The sequence below is a fragment of the Andrena cerasifolii genome, chromosome 8, assembly GCF_050908995.1.
Source record: "Andrena cerasifolii isolate SP2316 chromosome 8, iyAndCera1_principal, whole genome shotgun sequence".
Classification (NCBI taxonomy): Eukaryota; Metazoa; Arthropoda; class Insecta; order Hymenoptera; family Andrenidae; genus Andrena; species Andrena cerasifolii.
In genome coordinates this window covers 12,203,683-12,225,594 of record NC_135125.1, presented here as the reverse complement: position 1 = coordinate 12,225,594, position 21,912 = coordinate 12,203,683, and the positions used below count along the sequence as shown (strand labels likewise).

General features: G+C 52.5%; 1 protein-coding gene across 4 annotated transcripts in view; it reads right to left on the bottom strand.

Annotated features, from left to right (window-relative positions):
• The window catches only part of LOC143372140 (protein gustavus-like), a 163,761-nt gene that overhangs the window by 35,287 nt on the left and 106,562 nt on the right, over positions 1-21,912 (bottom strand). For 2 of the 4 annotated variants that reach the window (XM_076818082.1, XM_076818083.1), the window contains exon 1: positions 1,743-2,112. In XM_076818082.1, coding sequence (XP_076674197.1) covers positions 1,743-1,771 — 29 coding nt within the window. In that variant the 5' untranslated portion in view covers positions 1,772-2,112. Of the gene's footprint in view, positions 1-1,742; positions 2,113-5,328; positions 5,545-21,912 lie in introns of those variants that run through there. The other 2 variants (XM_076818079.1, XM_076818080.1) reach the window with 2 other exon arrangements.

The following is a 21,912-nucleotide window of genomic DNA, read 5'->3' as shown; positions in this document are numbered from 1 at the left end:
GAGGCGGAAAATTCAGCCCGCCCGGAGTACAAATATTGATTTCTTTCGAGATGCAGGGCCTCGGGGAACCGCTTGGGAAATCTACCCTCGGCTACGTAGAAAGTTTCCAGTTGAATCGTTTATGGAAATACGCTGTTTAGATTCGCTACCTGCGCGGGGCACTTTAGAATTAATAGGAGCGAACGTAACTAATTCCCTAATGACTGCTGCCAGGCTGCTAATCTACTCGGACTCCTATCTTAAATCCAACGTTTCGTTTCGAAGGATTCCCTGCTTGCGCCGCCTACGTTCGGTGTCTCGCGCGGTACTTTCTTATTTCGCACAAGATATTCGAAAGCACCAGTAACGGAAATCAGGCGACACGACTCGCTCGGGACTGGCAACACACATTAGAGCCACAGCAACACAGTCTACGCTCAGAGGTTACAAATCGTCAGCATGCGAAATCGCCTAAGCGTGTTATTCCACGACTTGCCCCCCCCCTCAGCCCCGCGTGCACATGGTCCTGACGTTTATCGCGTCGCCCGAGCTCTCGCCAGCCACTGTTGTGTCGTTAAACAACCAGCAGCTGTTCCGCGAGTTGGAACCGCTTAACGGTCTCTTCCCTCTGTAGCCGCGTGAATTCTGAACGGGCGAGCTTGTCCTCGCGATTATCTTTCCTCTAGGAAGACAACGCTAGGCCCTGCCCGCGAGAAACAGACTTCGTTGCCCTTCAGCGACTACGACATTGCCGGGGCTCGCGCGTTACGCAACGCTCGCAATTAAAGGGAAAATGAATGAGAGAAAGGAGGGCTCGATCGTGCTCGGTATCGAATTACCTTTAGCGACGACGCGTGTTGCAGGGAACAGTTATCTCTCGCAGCGACGGATACTCGTGTTTTCCTATCGCTTGGCCAATAGAAGCACGGAAGTTCTAACCTTCGACTCTGAAAAGTCTTCGACGCGCATAGAGACGCGAGATAATGCAGCTTAGAGCGCGTGGAAAGAGTTTCAACGAAGGTCGGCGACGATTTACAATTTTACGTTACGGAAGTAGGATTTCTGATCGGGGTATATACAAACAGGTTCGAGGGCAACGGTGGTCTCGCGGAGTTCGAACCGAGAAACGTTTCGGAGCGGAGAGCAGCGCCGCGCTGCCGCGGAACCTTTCACGGTGCGGTGAATTCACGGTTTCCGTCGTTGGACGGCCGATTCCCACGGGTGAGAATAACGCGTCGCGAGCCCGTATGGGGACAGAGGAGACACTCTTATTTTACGCGCGTATCAGCTCGTCGATAGTCGCTTGCCTTATTTATATACGAAGCGTAGCGCCGAGACGGCTGGGCAAACAACACTGACCTCGAGACGTAAGTACGAATGACGTCGGGCGCGGAGTTTTTCTCGCGCGGGACTAACGCCGCGCGTAATTCACCTGGCTCGAACGAACACGCGAAAAACAACCTCGACGAAGAATACTATTCGCCGAGGAAAAAGATCGCGACGGTGCGCGATTCGAACCGTCGCAACGAATAAGCTGAATTTATCCTTCGATCCATCGAAGTGCATGCCCGCTTAGACCTCACTTCAGAGCGGAGACAAGAACGAGACAAGTGGGACCCGATTGTTAAGAGCGACTAGAGAACGTTACGTTGAAGAGGGGACGCGTAATGGGACGCTTTCATTGCGAGAAAGGAACCACGGAGCTGGAACTGTTGAATGTTTTCTTCTCTTCTTTTATTCGTAGTATTTAAGAGAGGACTTACGTTCGGCGAGCCTTCACCGCCCAATCCATATCTCGCGCGACGTATCCGGTGAACGAGTCGTCACGATGCCTCTCGTGTTTGCTGACGTGGTGTTTGTTTCCCTTGGTCTCCCTCGTAACGGTTAACCAACAAAATATTGCACACTCCGCGCACGCACAACAGCAGCACACAGCGTTTATTTCCCCCTTTTTATCTTGTATTCACCACTGGTCCGAACCGCTGCGGCGACGGGCAGCTCGAGGTGGCACGCGCACGAGGAGACATATAAACTTCACTCGGGATCCCTCGTCCGTGGAACGAAAGAGAGAGAGAGAGGGAGAGAGGTTGGAAGAGAGCGAAGAAGAACGGTGCGAGACGGAGCGAAAAAGTCACGCCGGGATCGACGCACAACGGGGCGAACGAGCGTACCACACGCTACACGCAACACGCACTCGGCAGCGACCCAACGAAGACTGAGCTCCTCGACGCTTGCCGACTGCGTCGCGCATGGAGCGCCGCCCAGTGGTGGGGGGAGAAAGAGGCGGTGGGCTCAGTAGTGTACCGACCGCTTCGAGCACCCCGCGACCAACCATGCACCTACCGCACACTGGCGTAGCATGCAGCATTAGGCGTGCTCGTTGCGGAAACTATGAAACACGTGGGTCGTTCATATTAAGTTATTAGATTGTTAGAAAGTATGTTAGATGCGCGCAGATATACGAACCTCCTATTAAATTCGAATAATCGAAGCTACGAACGGTTTCTCTTTCCAAAGTACGCCTCTTTTCATCGAAATGCACCGATCATTGGTACCCACGTTATTCTAACATCGCGCTTCACATTTTTCCAACATATCCAGGTTTTATTACGTCTTTAAATAGTCTGAAACTCCCAGCTTTCGCGAAAGGCTTTACCAGCTCACGCGCTCGACAGAGAGGAGCGCCTAAATCCCGAGGATTTCGAGCGTAACTTCAATTTCGTCCCCGGGTCCCTGCGCCAATGGCTAAGCCTACCCAGTGCTGAAACGTTTACCCGGGGGGACTGTATAGGGTGAAAGGAGAGAATGTACAGGAGAGAGAGAGAGAGCGTGAGAGAGAGACAGCGAGAGAGAGAGAGGAGAGAGAGAGAATATTCGAAGGGATACGAGGGTTCTCCCTGGTGCAGTGGGGTTTCGCGGACCGCTCCCTGAACCCCGGCGGTCGGACGTCGAATTAACCCCGGAAAAATGTGTACGTGGAGGCCGTGCCAGCTATCGACGCACGAGAACCACCGTCAAGTACCGCACAATTTGCCTGACTGCTTTTATTTCGTAAAATTGCCGGCGATCCTTGGACATAGCGTTGCAGGGTGCACATTCAGGCCCTCCATGTATCTTCTTCCCCATCGATACGTAAACCGGAGAGGAGCGCCGTGCACAGCCAGCCGAGGGATCGATGGATCGGCTTTTTGCAAATCGCGGAAACCGTGACGCGCAACACCGCGAGCTACGAGCGAGAATCCCGCGAAGCGAATCCGGTGTCGTATCCTAAGCGGCGGGAGAAGATACGAGGCGCTGGCAAAAGTGGTTTTCGTAATGGTCGACCGGCTCTCCCCGAGAAATCGATAACAGAGGAGATTCATTAAAGATACGCGCGTACAGAGGCTTTCACGCAGCATGAAGGATCGGTCCCTGCAGCCTCCTCGCTCGGATCTGATATTAGACGCATACATGCGGCCACGATGGGGTCTCCGTGCGAGCCCTCCTATACCAGCTGTTCGGACGTTGAGTCAGCCTGACGAGCCCCGTCTGGCTGCCCACCGTTCCCACCTCCGAAATTCGTCGAAACCATCTCCCACTCGTTCCACCGTTTCAGAATTAATCATTCCGATCCTATTGCCTTCCAGACCGGGCTAGGTAGACTCGCGAGACGGTACCGAAAGAGTGGCCTGCCGGCTGAACGCGGATCGTTGCGTTCGCCTTCAGGAAGCACGACGTAATAATACGTCATAAAGCCGCGGTGCATTTCTCTGCCTTTCTCTGGCCGAGGCCCAAGACTCTTACCGCGCCGACGAAAGGGAGAAGAGAGCGAGCCAGGCCTCGGTTTTCTGCGGGATAAAAGATTCGGCGCGCGGATTCCGAGCGGACGGGCGTTCTCCGCGCCGGCTCGTAGGAGGGACGAGTAAGAGAGGTTCAAGGCCAGGCCCGCGCGAGAAGGGTCCTTTTTCGGGGGCCGAGGCACCAGGTAAAAGGAAGTCGGACACCCGGAGGACCAAACGGAATGACAAATGCCCGGTGGACGGTGAAGGGAAAGGTGAAAGGATCGTCGAGGACGGGGAGAGGGCCGCCCCGGGAACCGCGTCCGACAGAATTCAGGTGTGCCTAACCACGAGATTGATATCGACGCTTCTATCTACGTAGAAGAAACGTAGGTAGAGTCGAACGCAACGCGTCCACCGGACAACCGGCCGTGCTGCGTGGAATTCCCTTCCAAACCCATCCAGCGTTACCACGTTTCCCTGCATTTTCCACCGCTTCAGGTTCGACTCTTCAGCTTGAACCCTCTGGAAACGGGAGAACGTTCGACTGGACGAAGCAATTGGAAATTTCGAGCTTCCTAACAGGAGGGAAAAGGGAAGAAAGCTGTTACGCGGCTGTCGATCAGCGTTGATAGGATCGATGGCGAACGAGCCGGCGAAACGAAAACGCGAGTGAACCGAAAGGAAAATGGGAAAAGTGGCGCGGGTACGAGTCGCGAGCGATCATCTCCGTTCGACGACGGATTAAATGGGTGGCGTACAAGGGCACCGAATGCGAGAGGAATGATAAAATCTCGGTGGAATTAAAATCGTAATACAGCCAGGCACGCTAGCCGAGCAGTCTACAGCGAGACAGGGGCAGAGGGGAAGGATGGAAAAACGAAAAGTCCAGGAGATTTCAATCCGGCCCATTGAGACAAGCGGGGGATAATTACGGCGTAATATCCTGCAAAATAATAGCATCAAAAGCGCGGGATAATTAAATTCCCCTTGAAACTCGAGCACCGTAACCGGCTGGCTACGAATACAGCAGCGCTGTGCGATTCGAGTGCGCTCTCAGTTGCGCACGGTGCATCCCCTTTAAACTGTTGTCGGGCGCGATGCACGCACGCGCCCGCCCTCCGATTTCTGTATAAATTTTACGGAATAAACGAACGAATATTTCGGGGTCAGTTTCGAATTCCTGTATGAGCGTCGGCGAGAGCGTATTATTTAGTACAAGGTCCGCTTTTGCGATTGAAAAGTCGACGCCGGTTTGCTCGATGTAACAAGCCCGATGAGAGGGTTGCAACGATTCCATTTCCGCTCCCAGAGACCGTGGAAATGCCCGCGAGAAGCGCCGGAACCGCCACGGGAAAAGACTTTCCACCGTAAAAATTTCATCCTCGTGGAGGCTTCTCCCCGAAACCGACGTCGTAAATTGGACCCCCAAATAGGATTCTGTGCGGCCAGGGGGAGAGAGAGAGAGCCCCGTGGTCTCGTCGACGATCACACGCTGCACACTCGGCCCGCGTATTTAACTCGGATGCGAGGCAAAGTTGCTCGACAAAGAAGGGGAGAGGTTCTCTCACCTGAATACAACATCCCTGACCTGAGATTCGAAGTGGATCTGGAAGTCGCGCCGTCGTCTACCTGCCAGCAGGCATTCCCGCGACATCCCCATCTGCATTCGAGAGCGGAGGACAACCAGAACTCGACGGGACGAAGTGGGTCCCTCGCTTCCCTTTCGCTGCGAGTCGTCATAGCCGATGGAGTATGTAACTGGGACGATATCGATGAAGTCATTTCCATCAGTCCAGAACGTGAACTTATGGAACAAAGGAACAGAAGGCTGAAGGATCGCAAAGTCCCAGGGCGCGTTTATTTTGCTATTAGACCTGCATAAGGCAAAGGGCTGTCGGAAGCAGGGTGGCGCTGCAAGTTTCAAGGCGAATCAAAGGCACGGGACGAACAAGGCGACGAACTTGAGCGGCTGCGAAAGTTTCCTGGGCTCGTGATGCCAAGAACAAAGGGGACTCGCAACACGGTTCTCAGGGAAATAAGAAAGGTGGATTTTATAGAGGAGGGACGAAAAAGAAGGAGCCGACCGTCGTGTTCGAGACCCCTCTAACTATAAACTTTCGGAAATTTCAGCAGAGAAACTCGATGCGCCACGGAGACCCCTTTGATCGTTCATCAGGTTCGACGCCGATGAGAATGCAATGGCGGGTCGGGTCGGGGAATTTTGAAGCGACCGAGCAGATCCTGAGCCGGAACGAGCGGCTCGACGCGAAGAAAAAGGCGGCCGGTGTCGGTGAAGGAAGAAGAGGAAGGTCATCGGCGGAACTTCGTTGCCAACTCGAGCGACGCGCCAGGGCGCATTGTATGCAGATCGCACGGCTGTAATTACAAATAGGCGAGCCGATGCGGTTCTATTCTTCCACTTCCACCGACCGCCCTTTGTTTTGGTCGCCGCAAGTTTTGGAGAGCTTCGCGGAAGAACGAGAACGGGCGGAGGATTTCTCGGGGGGATGCCTCCAGGTGGACAGGGGAGCGAGGTCTTTACGTATTTAAATTTTTTGCAAGGACGAAGTATCCAAAGACCTGAAATTTTGGAGCGGGAGGGGTTTAACAATTACGGTGCGGGTTCGGCCCACTAATCTTCCGATAATACGGACGTAAGCGGAGCCTCTTGTTATTCTGTCGGGGGATTAACTGCGCGGTGCGCAATACGGATTACGGGGATTCCTTCGATCGATTACGAATCTCCGGAAAACACCAGACGGCGACCTATCCGAGAGGAGCGAAGCTAAAACGACTGTGACCGTTCGAAGAAGTTCGTAGATCTAGGGCACTGTTCCTAGGGCACGCTGGTTTCCGTCAACTTTTTTCCTTCGATTTCGGTGTACGCGTGCATCCGGTCGGCCCTGGTAAACGACACTCGCATCCGCCCGCCGTCACGAGCCTCTTTTCCGCTGGGAAGCGCAGGCTGATCTTCCTTTTAGCCGTTCGTCCCTTGGAGTGCAGAGAGAAGGTAAAAAAGGGCGCGACGTACCGTTAGAAACCAGAGATCTACCTTCAGCTGCGCGCTACGTGCTTGTTTCTCGGGGCCTAGTGCACTAGAGCTGCTCGAGTACTCGGAAAAAGCGAGCCGAGCATGAGACTCGGCTCGAAGAACCGAACCGGGCCGAGTACTCGAAAAAAGCGAGAACTCGAATTTTTTCGGGCGGCTCGAATAGAACCGAGAACTCGAATTTTTCTCGAGCGGTTCGAATGAAACCGAGAACTCGATTTTTTTCGATCAGGCCGAAAGTACCGAGTGAGTTATTGAATTTTATAAGCGTTACTTCCCGGATAATAAATTCCCATTGCTAGCTACCCACTCCAGGCAAATAATGAGCTTATTTGGCAGTACGTATGCGTGTCAGCAACTATTCTCGAGAATGAAAATTTAAAAAAATGATCGCAGTAATCGACTCGATGACGAACGATTAAACAATTGTAATAGAAGTACTCGAACAGCCCTATAGTGCACCGAAATCGCGGGAAGGCTCGCCTATGCCATGGACGATCGTAGAAACAGCCGAGGGGCATGGGTAGTTGATCCTAACGATCGGAATTTACGCTCGATTCCGAGGCGAGGGACTGGAGGCAGCGTGGGTCAGCGTCTAGCTTCGAAACGCTCGCGGGAGACGGTTCTCCTCGGCTGAACTTTGTTTCCACGTCGGCGAGGAGAGGAAGGACACGCGAGTCGGCCGGAATGACGGGTCTTTGTGCTCGCTCGGGTCCAGTCCTCTCTCGACCGGAGAGGATAGCCTCCTCTGGTCGGGTCCAGGAGGGCCGAGGGGAAGACGAGGAAGGAGACGGTCGAGGGAAAGTGGGAGAGAGAGGGTCGGATGTGAAGTGAATGTCAGCTCGAAGGTCGGCTTTTGTCAGGCCCAGCCAGAGGAAGGGAGAAGAGGATCGGGCGTCTCTGCCTCTCCCTCTCTCTCTCTGCCTATTTCTCTCCCTTCTCTGGCTCACTCGCGAGACGATCTGTGTTGGTGAGCACGATGCCAGCCACCTAGATCCATTTATACATCGTGCATCGGCTGGGCCTGGCCGAGATAGATAGCGCACTGACGGGACAATGACCACGGCCGAGAGACGGAGGCGCGAGGTGTGGTTGATGCGTCCAGTCGTCTAACGCCGGAACGAGGAACGCCACCTTCAAGGCTGCTGCGCCACACAAATTACGACCAACGAACCTCGCGCACGGTCGGGGCAGCCCGGCGCACTAGCAGCTGTTCGAAGAAAGGGAAGAGTTCGCGACTGCATTCCCTGTCGCGCGGAAACATAGATTTTCCATCCCATTTCGTTATCGGTCGTCGATGAAACTCTATACAAATCGAACGGTATCGAGCAGGTTTAACGCGATCGCCGAAGTCTATCGTCGTAATCCGCCCCAGCCCGCGGAAACCCGCCACCCAGATTCATTTACGAGCGATAGAATCGTAAGCTGGGCTGATAAATAGCTCACCGACCAGACAATGGCTGCAGCAGGAGCACGAGCTGCACTCGACGCCGATGCACCTCGTCGAGCAGAGACACCGGCGATGGATGCACCAGCCAGCCAGACGAGGATCCCTGGCCGTAGAACGAGAGCGAGCGAGAGGGTGCGGTAGAGGGACAAGCTGCATCCAGAGTTCGTGCGCGCGTGCAACGGAGACGAACGGCGGAGAAGGTGGAGGAGGAAGAAGGACGACATTGACCATACCGAGAGTGCAGCACGAGACGTGCACGGTCGAGAGTGCATATCCCTGAGCCGTGCACACGTGCTGAAGGGGCGAACGGGCTTTGCTGGTGCAACGGTGCATCGGTGGGGACGCGTGCACGACGAAAATCTTCGGTATGCCTGCGTCGACGTATTAATTATTGCCCGGGTCTGCTGTACAGAGGGATGTACGAGCTGTCTGCATCGGTGACGAGCTATACTGCCAGGGGATTTCAATATACCGCCGTCAGGCTTGCTGAGATTTAGTGATAATGAAGCTAAGCGGGGGTGAATTTAGCTATTTAGCGAAAATTATAAGCCTCCATCGAACATGCTCCGAGGAATCCGAGGAACAATCTCTTTCCAGACTCCACTGTTCGCAAACCTTCGACCCCGGAACCACATCCTAAGAAAAAGTCATTGCTTTATTAGAAATCAATGTCGTTTCTTCCAGAGAAGTTTCCCCGAGAATCAACGTTATTCCGAGACGGCGGCAATATTTCTGGAATCATCGGGGGGCGACAAACTTCCCTGGATGCTACCGAGTGAAAAAGACAGTGGAAAAGGGGAGGGGCGGTCTCCTGTATCGATCCTCGTTCGTCGGCTGACAAAAAGACGAAGGAAAAGTGGAACAAAAGTGGCAGCCCGATCGGGTGGCTGTTTCCTGAAAAGCGTGATCCCTTTCATCGCGAGCGAGGGTCGCGAGAGCTAGTAAAAGGAAGTCGACGCGATATCTCGTACAGAGAGAGGATCCTCGACGATCGAAGCTCGCGGGGCTGAAGACGCGAACGGGAGGATCTGGCGAAAAAAAAAAGAGGAGGAAACGGGTGAAGGGAAGGCAGGGAGCAACGAAGCTGCAGCAAGATCGTTTTCCTTCTCGGTGGTGTTTCACCGAAGGCGACGGAGCCTCTAATTTTAATAATTGGATATAGCCTTCGTTCTCCTCGTGCCAGGGGCGTATCTCGCAGCAGCACCGGCGTGTATAGGTACGTACAGTCGCACCTGCCCTTTACCTTTCTTCTTCCCTTTCAGTTCCACTCGCCTAGGTAGATGCTATACCTGCTCGAGGCGCGAGTACAGTCCTGGCAAAAGTTTCTCGGGCCCTCGTGACTCCGGCAGAGACTCCTGCCACAAATCATCTGCGGCGCATTACAGTTTGCAGCGATGTTAATCCACTGGAAGGGAACTAACGACAGTCTATGCATCATCGGTGCGAGCACACCGGAGCCAGAAATCTGCTCGAAGCCACGGCTAATGCGAACGGAATCGGGAGTACACGAGTACTCGCTTATGTGCCTCGGTAACTCAATTTGAATGGGGCAAGTTGCAACCACCGCCGCGAGAGAAGACCACTTCGCGGATGTCTGGCATCGGCCACCAAGGCTAACGCGTCCTTTCGCGGTGTTTTTATTGAAATTGTCAGGCGAGGAGCGCTCCTCTCGAGGAGTGGACGAGCGTACGAACCGTGACAGCGGCGCGACAGTTGTTGGTCGCCGCGGCGTGTCGCGTGTCTGCAGGCAATTCGATCATTCCCAGGCCGTGGACGCTAATTCTCGCGCGTTTCCTCTCGCGATTCGCCCAGATAACGTGCTCCGGCTTCCTCCCGTCGAACGTGCATCCTCTGTGAACGGAACGGCCGAGGATCCAGGCGCTCTCTTTCGGTTGGATCGATCCTCTCCGGCAGGTAAGTCTTTTTCAGGTAAGAGGCCGTCACCTATTGAGAAAGCTTCAACGACCATCGACTTCCGTTTGCGGATTCACATGGCGCGCTTTGTGCTGACCTCTCCTTCCGTCGTAAAAAACGCCGCGGCAGTGGGAACGTTTCTAATTGTCATTGCGTCTCAATACGCCATCGCACCGAGCGATTCATTCCACCTTGACTAATACTTTCGACCGAGACTCCTCCGACCCATCTTCTCTCGCTAACCTAGTTGATTCAGAGCACTCCGAGTTCTGCCTGTCCGTCGGATCAGTCCGGGAAACTTGATTAGAACCGAGGAGTTGGGACTGCGGCTCGAGAGATCGAGACTCTGGATCGTAATGCTTAGAATTATCCGCAAGGACGTGAGAGGCTTCTTGGGATCAGCTCAGGAGGATCGAGAACGTCTGGTCTGATTTCCCTTCGGTTTCCCAGGGGATAATGGATAATGGGGAACAGCTGATTTTCCCTGGCGATGCGAGGTAAACCTATCAGCTGGTGGAAAATGCACGCGTAACTGCAGCTTTCAGTGGCTTCGCCCTTAACTGCCCTGGCGCAATAGCAATCGCTGTGTCACTGGGAATAATTCTTACGAAGCATTAACGCTCTGAAAGTACAAGCAAGCTCCCGAGATCTTCGTTTCCGTGGAAGCATCAAAGCATCGAGGTCCACTGAACAGTAGTGCAAGTTTTAATTGCGAGCGACATTAAGGCCACGGCAATCTCTCGTGCACCGAACCGTCACGGAGGGATGAACGTGGATTGCTTCTCGTCTCGATGCACGTCTGTCATTCCTATCCGCTTCTCCTTGAGTCCCGTGCAATTTACGATTCTGTTCTTTGTCTTGCTTTCGCCGGGCGTGTTACCGGGAAACGTGATTCCCGAAGAAACCGCCCGATTTGGCTGGGGCGAAGTGGCTCGGCCGCCGGCAGGGCGACTTGGAGTTTCCACGGTTTACGAGGGGCACGTGAATCCGGAAATTCCCTGCTTTCCTTTACACACGACTCGTGACGAGGCAGATTCGAAGCAGGAAAATCCTTCGACGTCGACTTCCCGTTTCTAATATCCGCGGTTAGGTGGTAACCAGTTAATGTCATTATTCAATCGGGCGGGCTCCCCGGGGACAGTCGGCCTGCTTTCCTAGCCCCAAGGAAAGAAACCGTAGCGTTTTTCTAACGGACGGATACTCATCCATTATCCTAATTGGATCGTCTACCCGACGAAACGAAAAAGAATGGGACGGTCAGACAGAGGACTAACGAGACAAGTAACAAGAAAAGCAACTCCGTATCCTTCGGCACTATCTGCGCCGACCTGTCGCTTTAATGTTCTACTTAAAAATTAATAAACGCTGCCTTACGATAATGTTGCGGCCGCCAGGAGAAAGGAACTGCAGGAGAAGCCTCATTTCGATCACTCGCGCGAAAAAGAAGCGGACATTTCACCGGCGGTGAACGCGCGAGAGCGACAGTCCCCGCGTTTCGTACCGTTGAAAAAGTGAAATCCCCGCTAATCTCACGGCTACACTCGGTCCGTTGCAGATGCAATTACGATTATTACCCTGGCCGACCGTTACTGCAGCGCTGATGAAGTTTTCTATTAACCGCGGCCTCGGAAACTCACGCTTCTTCCCTCTTTCGAATCGCCAGCCCGCGTCGCGATACAAAAGGGAACGTTCAATCCGAAGTAGGTACTTTAGAAAAGGATCGAACAAAAGAATAGACAATTCGAAGCTCGAGATGTTCGCGAAAGGAGCCACATCCTCCAGGATCGCGATGGGAAGAGACAGAAGCGTAAGACTTCCCGCGTCTCTGGCGCACTTGATCTCAACAGAGAACAGAGGATGGCCAGTGGAAACAAGGCTGCGTAGAGATAGAGAAACGTTTTCGGGATGACTCTGGTCGTGGAGACAGGAAGCGCAGCTGGTTCCCCGAGGGATTGGCCAGCTGTTGATGGAAGGTTTTAGGTATGTCGACGGTCGATCCACGGCCGTGAGAAAAGGACGGGCCTGGGCTGGGACGGGACGGGCGGTCGAGTGACTTGCTTCGTGAAGCCGAGGCCGACGAGGAAGACCTTCAGGGACGTGGAACAGGCTCCTTCCTTTTCATCGGGAGGCGGCCAGCCTTCCTAAGAGCCACTGCCAGACAGGCTTTCGACTGCGCACCGTCCTCCTCAGCCTCGACAAACACCGCTTTATTGTCGACCGAACGAGCAAAGTGAAGAATTATCGTAAAGCAGAAGACCACGTCCCTCCGCTGGAAAATTGGGCGAAACTGGAGCCTCGGATGGCCCGGGGGTTTTACTACGCACCACCTAGCAACAGAGAGTACTCGACGGCAGGCCGGGGCGAGGCCGGAATTTGAAAGAAACATGTTTCATTCAGCGGCTAGCCTGCATAATTCCCATTCACGGTGCCCTCGGTTCCCCGTCTGCGCAGTTTCTATTTCGTCTGGCTCGCGAGTCTATCGACTTCTTTCAGCCACTTCCCTTTGTTCCCGTGCCCTCTTCCTATACACACGTTCCGCGTCTATCTTTTCACGCGGGGTGGATTCTCTGCGGGATCTAGGTGCGCAGAGATATGCTCGCGGAATCCTCACCTTCGATTCCCCCGCTTCCAGGGCGCGCTTTCCCGAGCCTATTTCAATTAATGCGCGTGTAACCAGCGCGCAATTAGCTGGCTTGTATCTGTAGTTTCTCGCGGTAGGCATCCTCGACGCTCACCACTCCGGTGATCCCCGCTTATTAAGCATTCTTCGTGAGCCCAGTGCATAATGGCAGCGGCTAAGACAAGCTGCAGTTCCTTCGCTCGCGTTTGCCGCACACCTGTCGGCGATCGCACTCACCGGGAGGTTTACTTATGTAAATGCCTGCTGGAAGGAGTGGCTGAACGGATAACGGAGGAAATACGTCGTTTGATCTAACGAATCTACCATCCATTGTTCCAGGATCGCGCCACTTAACTCGCGTCGAAACACAGAGCGCGTGAAATACAACGCGGAGCAGGAATGCAGCTCGCCTGTCGTCGCGATTGTCGAATCTATGGGCTGAATCGACGATAGCAGCGGACAGAATCAAGCGCCTCGTACACCTGTCGATTGCCTTCGTTAGACGGCGCGTTTCTGTAAACGCGCCCTTAGAGGGTATCGAGCAGATGGAGACGGCTGCCGTGTAACTCCTCACGCGACAACCGCCCACCGTTGTCTCTTATCTTGCTCGCAGCAAAGCAATTACAAGTAGCGGCTCACTGTCGCCCATAAATCCCGGTTACAATGTTAAGGCGTCAAACGGTTCGATCTGGATCGCGGCGACCTTAATTCCGCGGCTCGACTCGATCGAAACGACTCCAACCCGCGCGCGACACACAGATCCGAATTGCCCGCGGATGACGAGAAACGAACGTTCTCCTGCCGGCGTTTCCCTCGCTCCGGTCGTTGAGTAACCAGCCGGGAACGAACGTTCAGCCGCGTGAAAATTATAGGAAGCGGAAACCGAGGAAAACGATATTACGTGCGCGGAACAAAGTATTCCGCAGTGCACTTAACGCTTTGCCAGTTTACCGAGTCGAGCCGCGTCCATTCCGAAAGCCTCGCCCGAAGTCTGCGTCTCTGGGGTAAGTGTGGGTATTACTGCGGACTTTTAAGATAGGTTCACTTTAGAACGTTCGATAAAACGCTCAAATGAATGAAAAGCCCTCCTCCTTTTTTTAAAAGAAAGTTGGGACACTAATAATTCCATAACAAAATATGAGGGCGGGGTAATAGGCACAGTTAATTAAAAAATACAGAGATTGAAACATCAATGTCATTGCAGGAGTTACTGCGGACATGCATGCATTACTGCGTGCCAGTTACTAACGACATACTAATTATAAGTATAAGAAAGCCTATTGATTTTTCTGTTATTTTTTAAAACTTTTTTTTCACTTTTATCTTTTCTTGGCACCTTTATAGAGTGGTGATTGTCACTCACGCACCGCGGCTCACTTTGGACGTTAGGTTGACGTACGGTCGGAGAAAAGTTACGCAGTCGTCAAGTAAGTGTTCATGACCGCCATATCGGGAATCGACCGAAGTTTCGCCTTGACGAATTTCAAACTACGATAAAAGAATTAATAATAATTTTGCTGTATATATTTATTAATAATTATCTGTAGTAGAGTTTAAAATAATTTTATCGAAAATTTTCATGAGATTATGTACTTGCCAACATTAAATATGTTCTGTTTTAGAATATCCGCAGTAATCGAGGCATCCGCGGTAATACCCACAGTTACTCTACCAGCTTCCCTTCGAGTTTCGCCATACGAAGGAGTAACTGTTCACACCTCGTTAAACCGCTAAACGAATCAGCGATCTACGATGGCAAGGGAAGATACGTAAGACTGGTGGTTCGAGTGAACCCTTTGCCAACGATGAACCGCTTTGGGCATGCGCAGAAGCGGATTCGCGGGAGGAGCGCTGCTTTTCACAGGGGACAGGATGGAAAACGCAAGCGGGTGTGCGTTTTTCTCGTAAAAAAAAAAACAGGGAGCCCCCGTAACGAGGAGAAAAGGGCAGAAAGGAAGGCGCAGCGGGGCTACCGTGCGCGACGGCGACGATAAATGGCGTCGGAAAGCGCAAGAGGAGCGACGACCTGGCTTGGAAATCGTGACCCCCTATTGTTGCGCCCACGAGCAGGCTCTTTTTCAGGTTGCTGCTGGTGCCAGGAGGAGTAACGAGCGGAGGACCCGCTCGGAGATCATCGGAAACATCTGTCGGGGCTGGAAGAGGAGCCGAGCGGGACGCGCAAGTGGTGACTACCTCGGGAGAAAGGCACCCACGCTTTTAACTTTTCAAAGGGGGCCAGGACACGTACCTGGCGCAGCTGCGATTCCAAGAGGCTTTCGGGAATTCACGCTGCACCTTGTACACACACGGGCTCGCACGAAAATGTTTTCCCCGGGCGGAGGCCATTGTCGTTTATTTGATAGCAGGGTAAATATGGCCCTGTGGAAGGTACGGGACAGCCTTCGAGGCTCGGTCCGCCTCCACCCAGGAAATGTAATTTACGAGGTGACGTGGGGATGTTCTGCAATGGTGACCGAGCGAGCTGGGCCAAAACAGATCTCAAGCTTTGTCAGCTGTAGGTATATACGAAGGGAGAAGATTTTTTTAAATTTGTTGCATGACTCGTTAATTAAGAAATATAAGGACGTCTAGATATATGGATCACTGATTGAGATTAGGAGGAACGTGATGAATAGACGACGTCCGTTCCGTTGGCGTATACGGTGGAACAGCGATACGAGCTGTAAACAGAGGACTGAGGTCTGGACACTGTCGGTGTCACATTTATGGTCCTATGCACCGCTGGGCCTCTTTGGGGCTTGTCAAGCACCGAGGACCGTGGTTGTCCCAGTCAGTTCTTCTCCAGACGCAGTAGACGCTGCACGCGATCCTTTGCAGTTTACACGAACAGTATTCTATTATTTCTTATGTTCATCATTGAATACTATTAACTCCACTGTATCAACAAAGTGATTCTATTGTATTTGCTCTATTGAGTCACTGCTCACTCTACCGGGTAACCCAACGCGTTCGACGGTCGAAAAATGACGGATGAGATCGCTAGAAAGGGGACGCTCACCTTTAAAGTTGCCTGAGAAAAGTTCATCGAACCTGCGGTGCAGGCAGACGCATTAAAGAGTAGCCTGCGCGGGTGCAGCGATGCCTTTGCACGTTCGAGGGCTGCGAGGTGAAAAAGCGCGTTAAGCGAAAGGGTCGGCCAAGTGTTATTGAAAAAAACACGGCGAACTCTTTAACAAAGAGTTTCGTTCAGCCACACGAGCAGGACTGGGGGGGAAAAAAGGCGAAGATCAGCCCTCTCGCGTGTACGGGACCGGTGTCTCGCTCGGCGAGAACGAGAAAAACCGAGGAATTGGAAAATTCCCCGAGGTGGCTGGCGAGAGGACTAAATAAACGGGCACTTTAAACGCGTTTAGAAAACTACCGCGTCGGAAAGTGAGCTTTCTAGCGATTAATTGCATACTTGTGCGCACAAACGCGCAGGGTCGTAGCGAGGGCGTTTAAAAAGTACCATCGTCGTCGAAGAGTTCGATACACGTACCGAATCCAACCCCTGAAGTTATGCTCGCCGATAACTAAACACGTAACCCCGTGTAAGAGCTAATGGCCACAGAGCAATTCCTTCGGGGTAGCGGTGCCTGAACGAGGTTCGAGCGCGGCCAAAGTATTGGAGGGAAAGCTCGAAGCTCGCAGGAGGCGCTTTCAGCTGGAACCGCAAGCAGAGCTATCCCCCAGGTTGCGCCCGTTCCTCCGTTGAACCGTGCACGAAACCGATTTCTCTGGAAACCGCAATAGGGAAGGACCAGTGCGGACGGTAGTCAGTACGTCAGCTGTGACCGTAGAAGCGTGAGCGTGCGTACGAGCGAGCGAATGTCCGATCGTTTGGAAGTTTCGCTCGCCTGGAAACGTCTGAAAGTCCGAAGATCGAGAGATCGACGGTCCGATTGCGCGCTACCTTTCCATAGGTCAGTCGCCCCTAAATCATAAGCACCGCGGCCTGATAGGGTAATTCCGGGTGAGATGACCTTGCGAGCGAGATGGCTCGATCGCGTTTATGTTCTATAACGTTGCGATTTTCAGTTGTTTTTAGTGGTATATTGCGCGTCGCTCACACGCCGCATTAATCGCGTTTTCTGTTTGATTTCAACTGTGAAATCAGGTAAGTTATTTGTAATGTAAAAATGGACTATTTTCGAAAAATTTGTACGTGTTCTTTAAATTATAATTTACTGACATTTTACGAAAAAGTAATGACTTTTTCTGAATGCAGTGCGTTAATATGATGTTTAGAGGTTATATTTGCGTTCGTGTGATGAGATTTTGGCGTAGCATTATTGAAAAAAAATAAGCGAGTCAGCGCTCGTTGACTCTCGGGTTAGTTAGCCCGATTTTTTCGGGGATAGTGGGCCATCATAAAATCATGCATTATAGCTAGTAAATGTTTTAATATAATCAGCGTAGGAAGTTATGGACAAACGAGGCATTGTTGAAAGCCGTGAAAGCAGTCCAAAGTGGCAAAATGGGTGTAAATGCAGCATCCAGAAACTTTGGTATTCCGGCTCCTACATCGAGGAGACGAATAAAAAGTCAGGACTTCGCGGAGAAAACATTAGGACCACCGTCATTGATAGGCACACAAAATGAGGCAAGACTGAAAGCCCATGTGAAAAAGTTGCAGAAATACGGTTTCGCACCAACACGTGAATGCCTAAGATCCATGGCATTCAATTTAGCTTGGGTATAAATCATAAATTTAATAAAGAGAAGGGATTAGCTGGATACGACTGGCTAAATATGTTTTTGAAACGTCATGCAGACCTCAGTATCCGAAAAGCCGAAGGTGTTTCGTTGGCTCGCTGCCAGGGCATGAATAAGGTAGAAGTTGACCTGTACTTTCAACTTTTAGAGCAAACCTTGTATGAAAATAATTGAATGAACAAACCAGGGAATATATTTAGCATGGACGAAACAGGTCTACAACTGAATAATAAACCTGGTTATGTTATTGCACAAAAAGGATCCAAAAATATTGCAGCTCTTACGTCATCTGAGAAGGGCGAAACCGTAACGATCATTTCATGCTGTAAAGCTGAAGGCTCGTTTTTACCGCCCGCATGTATTTTAAAAGAGAAGAAGAATAAGAAAGCCGAATTCGAAGATGATAATACAAAATCGGCTAACATTAGCACTGCTTTATTTCTAAGCTGTTTGAAAGCCGATGACTGGCTTCGCTGTATGAGCTGTGAAAAATCGTTTCACGAAGGATGCTCAAATTTTTGAACTTATGCAACGAGTGTAGAAAAGTTCTGTGCGAGAAAAAGAAATAATTTTACTACTTTTTTAATTCATTTTTATATTATTTATCTAAATGTATTTCCTTTTACAAATATATCTTTGCCTTTTTTAAAACCACTAAATTTACGGTGTACTGATTGTTTTAAAAAAAGTGAGCCATCCCTCCCCGACTTACCCTAAGATACGAGGCGCCGCTTAACGACCGCTTAATTGCGCGTCAATTAATATCAGCCGAACGAACGGGGCTTTTCATACGTCGAATAAAACGATTCTTGCGTTGCGCGGGGTCGGGCGTGCTTAATTCCAACGAGACTCGCGGAAAGTCACGCGCTCCCTTTCAGCTCGTCCTTCTTTTTGATCGTCGGGGCGAATTGCACGCGTCCCAACGTCCGTCAGCGTCTTCGAATCGGCACGTCCCGAAATAATTCCACGAGACTCTCAAGCGTGCGGAATTGAATCGGCGCAATCGATGCGAGATACGTCACCGTATCTAAGGCTAACGATCTTTTAGAAAAGGGACTGAAAAAGGGCCTGCAATTTGGCGGAAAAGGATCGCTGACGAGAGTGCCAGTTGCTATAAAACGATCGCTGTTTACACAGTGTGGCGCGCGTCATGAAAGTGCCGAGAGAGCGCGTTGGAGCGGATGGAGAACGCGTTTCCGGCCAAAAAGTTCGGGCGGGAGGAGAATGTCGCCGCGGCCGGTTGCTCGTTTCGCAAGCGACGCGAGCGAGAGGAGATAAGCCGAGTCGCGTGCCAATCGCTTCCGCGTTTCGTACCGTTATTAAGCGCTGGCAGCATCGACGCCAGCGACGAGAAACAGCAACGGGCCCTGTCGGTGTGCACGCGGGCCTCGAGCGGAGGCTATCGGCCTGGGCCGTCTCATAATTCTCGCTCCTTTTGACGGGAAGCTGAATTTAGTTGTCTCGCGACTCGCCTCGGCCCGTCCACGCGCCCCTTGCAACCTGGCTGCGGATTTATTTCTGTCCCCGCGGAGCAAACGATTGCCCAGGAATTCGCTGTTTCGCGTCGCGGAATTCCTTTTTCCCTGAGAGCCTCTTGCTTCATCGAGGGAAGAAAGGTCGAGGGGACTCTCCGCCTAAGCCTCCACGGTAGCAAGTGGAATTCGAAATAATTCATGGAAGAAATCCCCCCGCGAGGGCATAAAATCGGTGGAAGGAATACGTGTCCGATCGAGAATGCGCTGCAACGGGGCACTCGGTATTCTGGAAATCGGAAAAACGTCGGGGCCTTCGGTGAAACGACCAATCAAACGATTTAACGACGCGTAGGGTACCGGATTGCGCGAAATTAATGAGCCCTGAAGCCTCGGCGTTCGTCGATCGTGTCGCGGGCCAGAAGATCGGCCCAGCGACCTCAAGATTCCTCCCATTTGTACGTGATATTCCCCATATTTCCCTGGTGCGTAGAAAAGCGAAGAGAAAAGTGCGGTGCAAGGTGAACGAACCTCGCAATCTGACGAAACGTCAGTCGACACCGAGGCACGGAATACTCTGCGCGTCGCCAAGTAGCGCGGACTAAAATTGAGCGGTGCACTTACTCGCGGGTCATCGATCAGCTGCGACATCGTCTGGGAATTGAACGACACCCTCGCGGGGCGCTCCATTTCCGTGGAATTGCGGCTAATCGTTTATTACACCGTGATACAGAGAAACGGAGCGATCGCGATCGCGATACCGGCGCGAGCCGCACGCCAGTAGGCTTCGAGCGGCGGCGTGGGGCACGCGAAAAATGTCGCGCGAACAGGACTTTCACTCGAGCAGAGGGGGGACGAAAAGAAGTGTCGAAAAAATCCACGCGCCAGGGAAACTGGGGCGTGTGCGTATAATCGATCAAGAATTATCATTCGCAATCTCCTTGGGATCAACCTTGCTTTCGTTGGTCGCATTCCGGGCCACCGATAGCCGCGGTGCCCTGCTCTCCTAGCCGCCACCGCGCAATACGCGTCGCTCCACCGGATGATAATTAAATGCCACCGAGGACTGCAGTTTTCAGGCGAGACGAATTCGGCCGAGTAACGTAGGCACCGCAACTCAAGTTTCGAAGGGGCGATTCGTTGAACGCGCCGAGCTGATATCGAGTGGAGAGACGGTCCTGGAACGGGACCAGGTCGGCACGGAGCTGCTGGAAAAACCGATGAATCACGGTGATGCGTGAGCGCTCGTGAAATTAATTGGAGGATCGCGTATCCGACGCTCGGCGAGACTCGACGGGTTATGCCAGTCGCATTAACGACCGACGAGCGTGGAAAGGTGGAACAAATGACACGGCTATGCTGGAAACCCGCGGCTAGCAGCTTCGCAATATCCAGGAGAAAGGACTCGGCGGTTCAGAGACCTTGAGGTTTGATGGAAAAGGCAGACCGACTCGTTGACAGATTGATCGACCCACGAAGGGACCTGCCTGGCCACCCACGCGAGCGCAACACTGTCGCGAATTTCAGGCCGGAGTCGAGAGTTTGAAAATCGTTACCCAGGCAATCCTATTTTCGCACCTTTTTCGCTGCCGTCGCGGCGGTGTTCGTTTCGCGGAAGGTCTGACGAGAAATATACGGGAAGGAGGAAGCGAGCGCAGCTGCCGGAAGGATAAAATTGGATTCGCGGCGCGGCGAGATGAGTTTCGGCCAGGATTTTCCGTGGAACGCGTGGACCAGCGCGAAAATAGAGGGAAGGACTCGTGGTCGGGGAACGAGCGCGAGCGCTGCGACGATCTGAGAAGAGTTCTTAACGAGCCAGGAAAACCTTCGATCGGTCTGAAGTGGCCGGTGCAACCGAAGCGACCGATGAAATTACATAAACGGCCCCGCTCGATGGTCCTTGTGAAATGGCTCGCGTCGTTCGAACCCCTTTATGCGCAATCGAGCATCGGGGGGGAAAAATCCTACCGCCGCTTATTATTCCCCCGCCCTCCAGATCGGGCATTAGCGAAATTTACAACCGCCGTTGCTCGCGACCTCGGTTGCAGTTGAAGAGCTGGGACGAGGCTCGCCTGGAGTCGCGGAAAAATATGAAAATTGGTTGGTTCGCGGGCGCAATCGATGACATTTAACGTGACATTTGACTTAACCGCCTAACTGCGAAATTTCGCTCCTTCGGGGGATCGTCGCGGATCAAAGATCAATCTACTTTTCCGCGGCACGGTACTCATTAACTCCGATCCCCGCGCTCTCGCCCCTCTCGAGCCAAGTTGCAATTAGAAATTCAATTCCCCGAGATCTGCCTCTTACCGAGGAGAAAGGGTAGCCGGAGAGATAGATCGCGCGGCTGCCGATCTTCTTGTCCAAAATCACGTAGCGGCTGATTTATCTGGGTCCATTTTAACCGCTTTCGAGTCTCTTCTTTCGCGCAGTCTGTTGCAACGAGTCGAGTCGTAATCAAAGCGCTGAATGGCGCGTGTCAGTGAACGCTAGAAGGGGCTCTCGATCGTGGCTGAATTTTCGAGCGATCGACATCGAGATTCGTCGACGAGATAGACACAAGTGGCTAGGATATATTTCGTGTTATCGCGAGTTTATTAAAGACGACCCACGCTCTACGCTGCCGTTCGCACGCCGATGGCGAGAGCCGTGCGTGCACGCATTCGCGGGCACCCACACGTGGCCGAGTGCACGTGCACGTGCACCTTCTGCGTCGCTCTGAAATTAATAATGGAGCGAGGATATACGCGGTCTGCGCACGGTCACACCGCGAAACAAGCCACCGACCCGTTCTACCGGGTGAACCGGCCGGGAAAGAGCCACGGAACGTCTGTTTCTGATCGAGCACTCCTTCCTACGATCTACACCGTAGGATCTGAGGGAAGTTAACCGAAACTGAACAGTGGCTTCCCCCCGAAATGGAGCGCAGCCGCAGCAGAATTCAAAGGAGC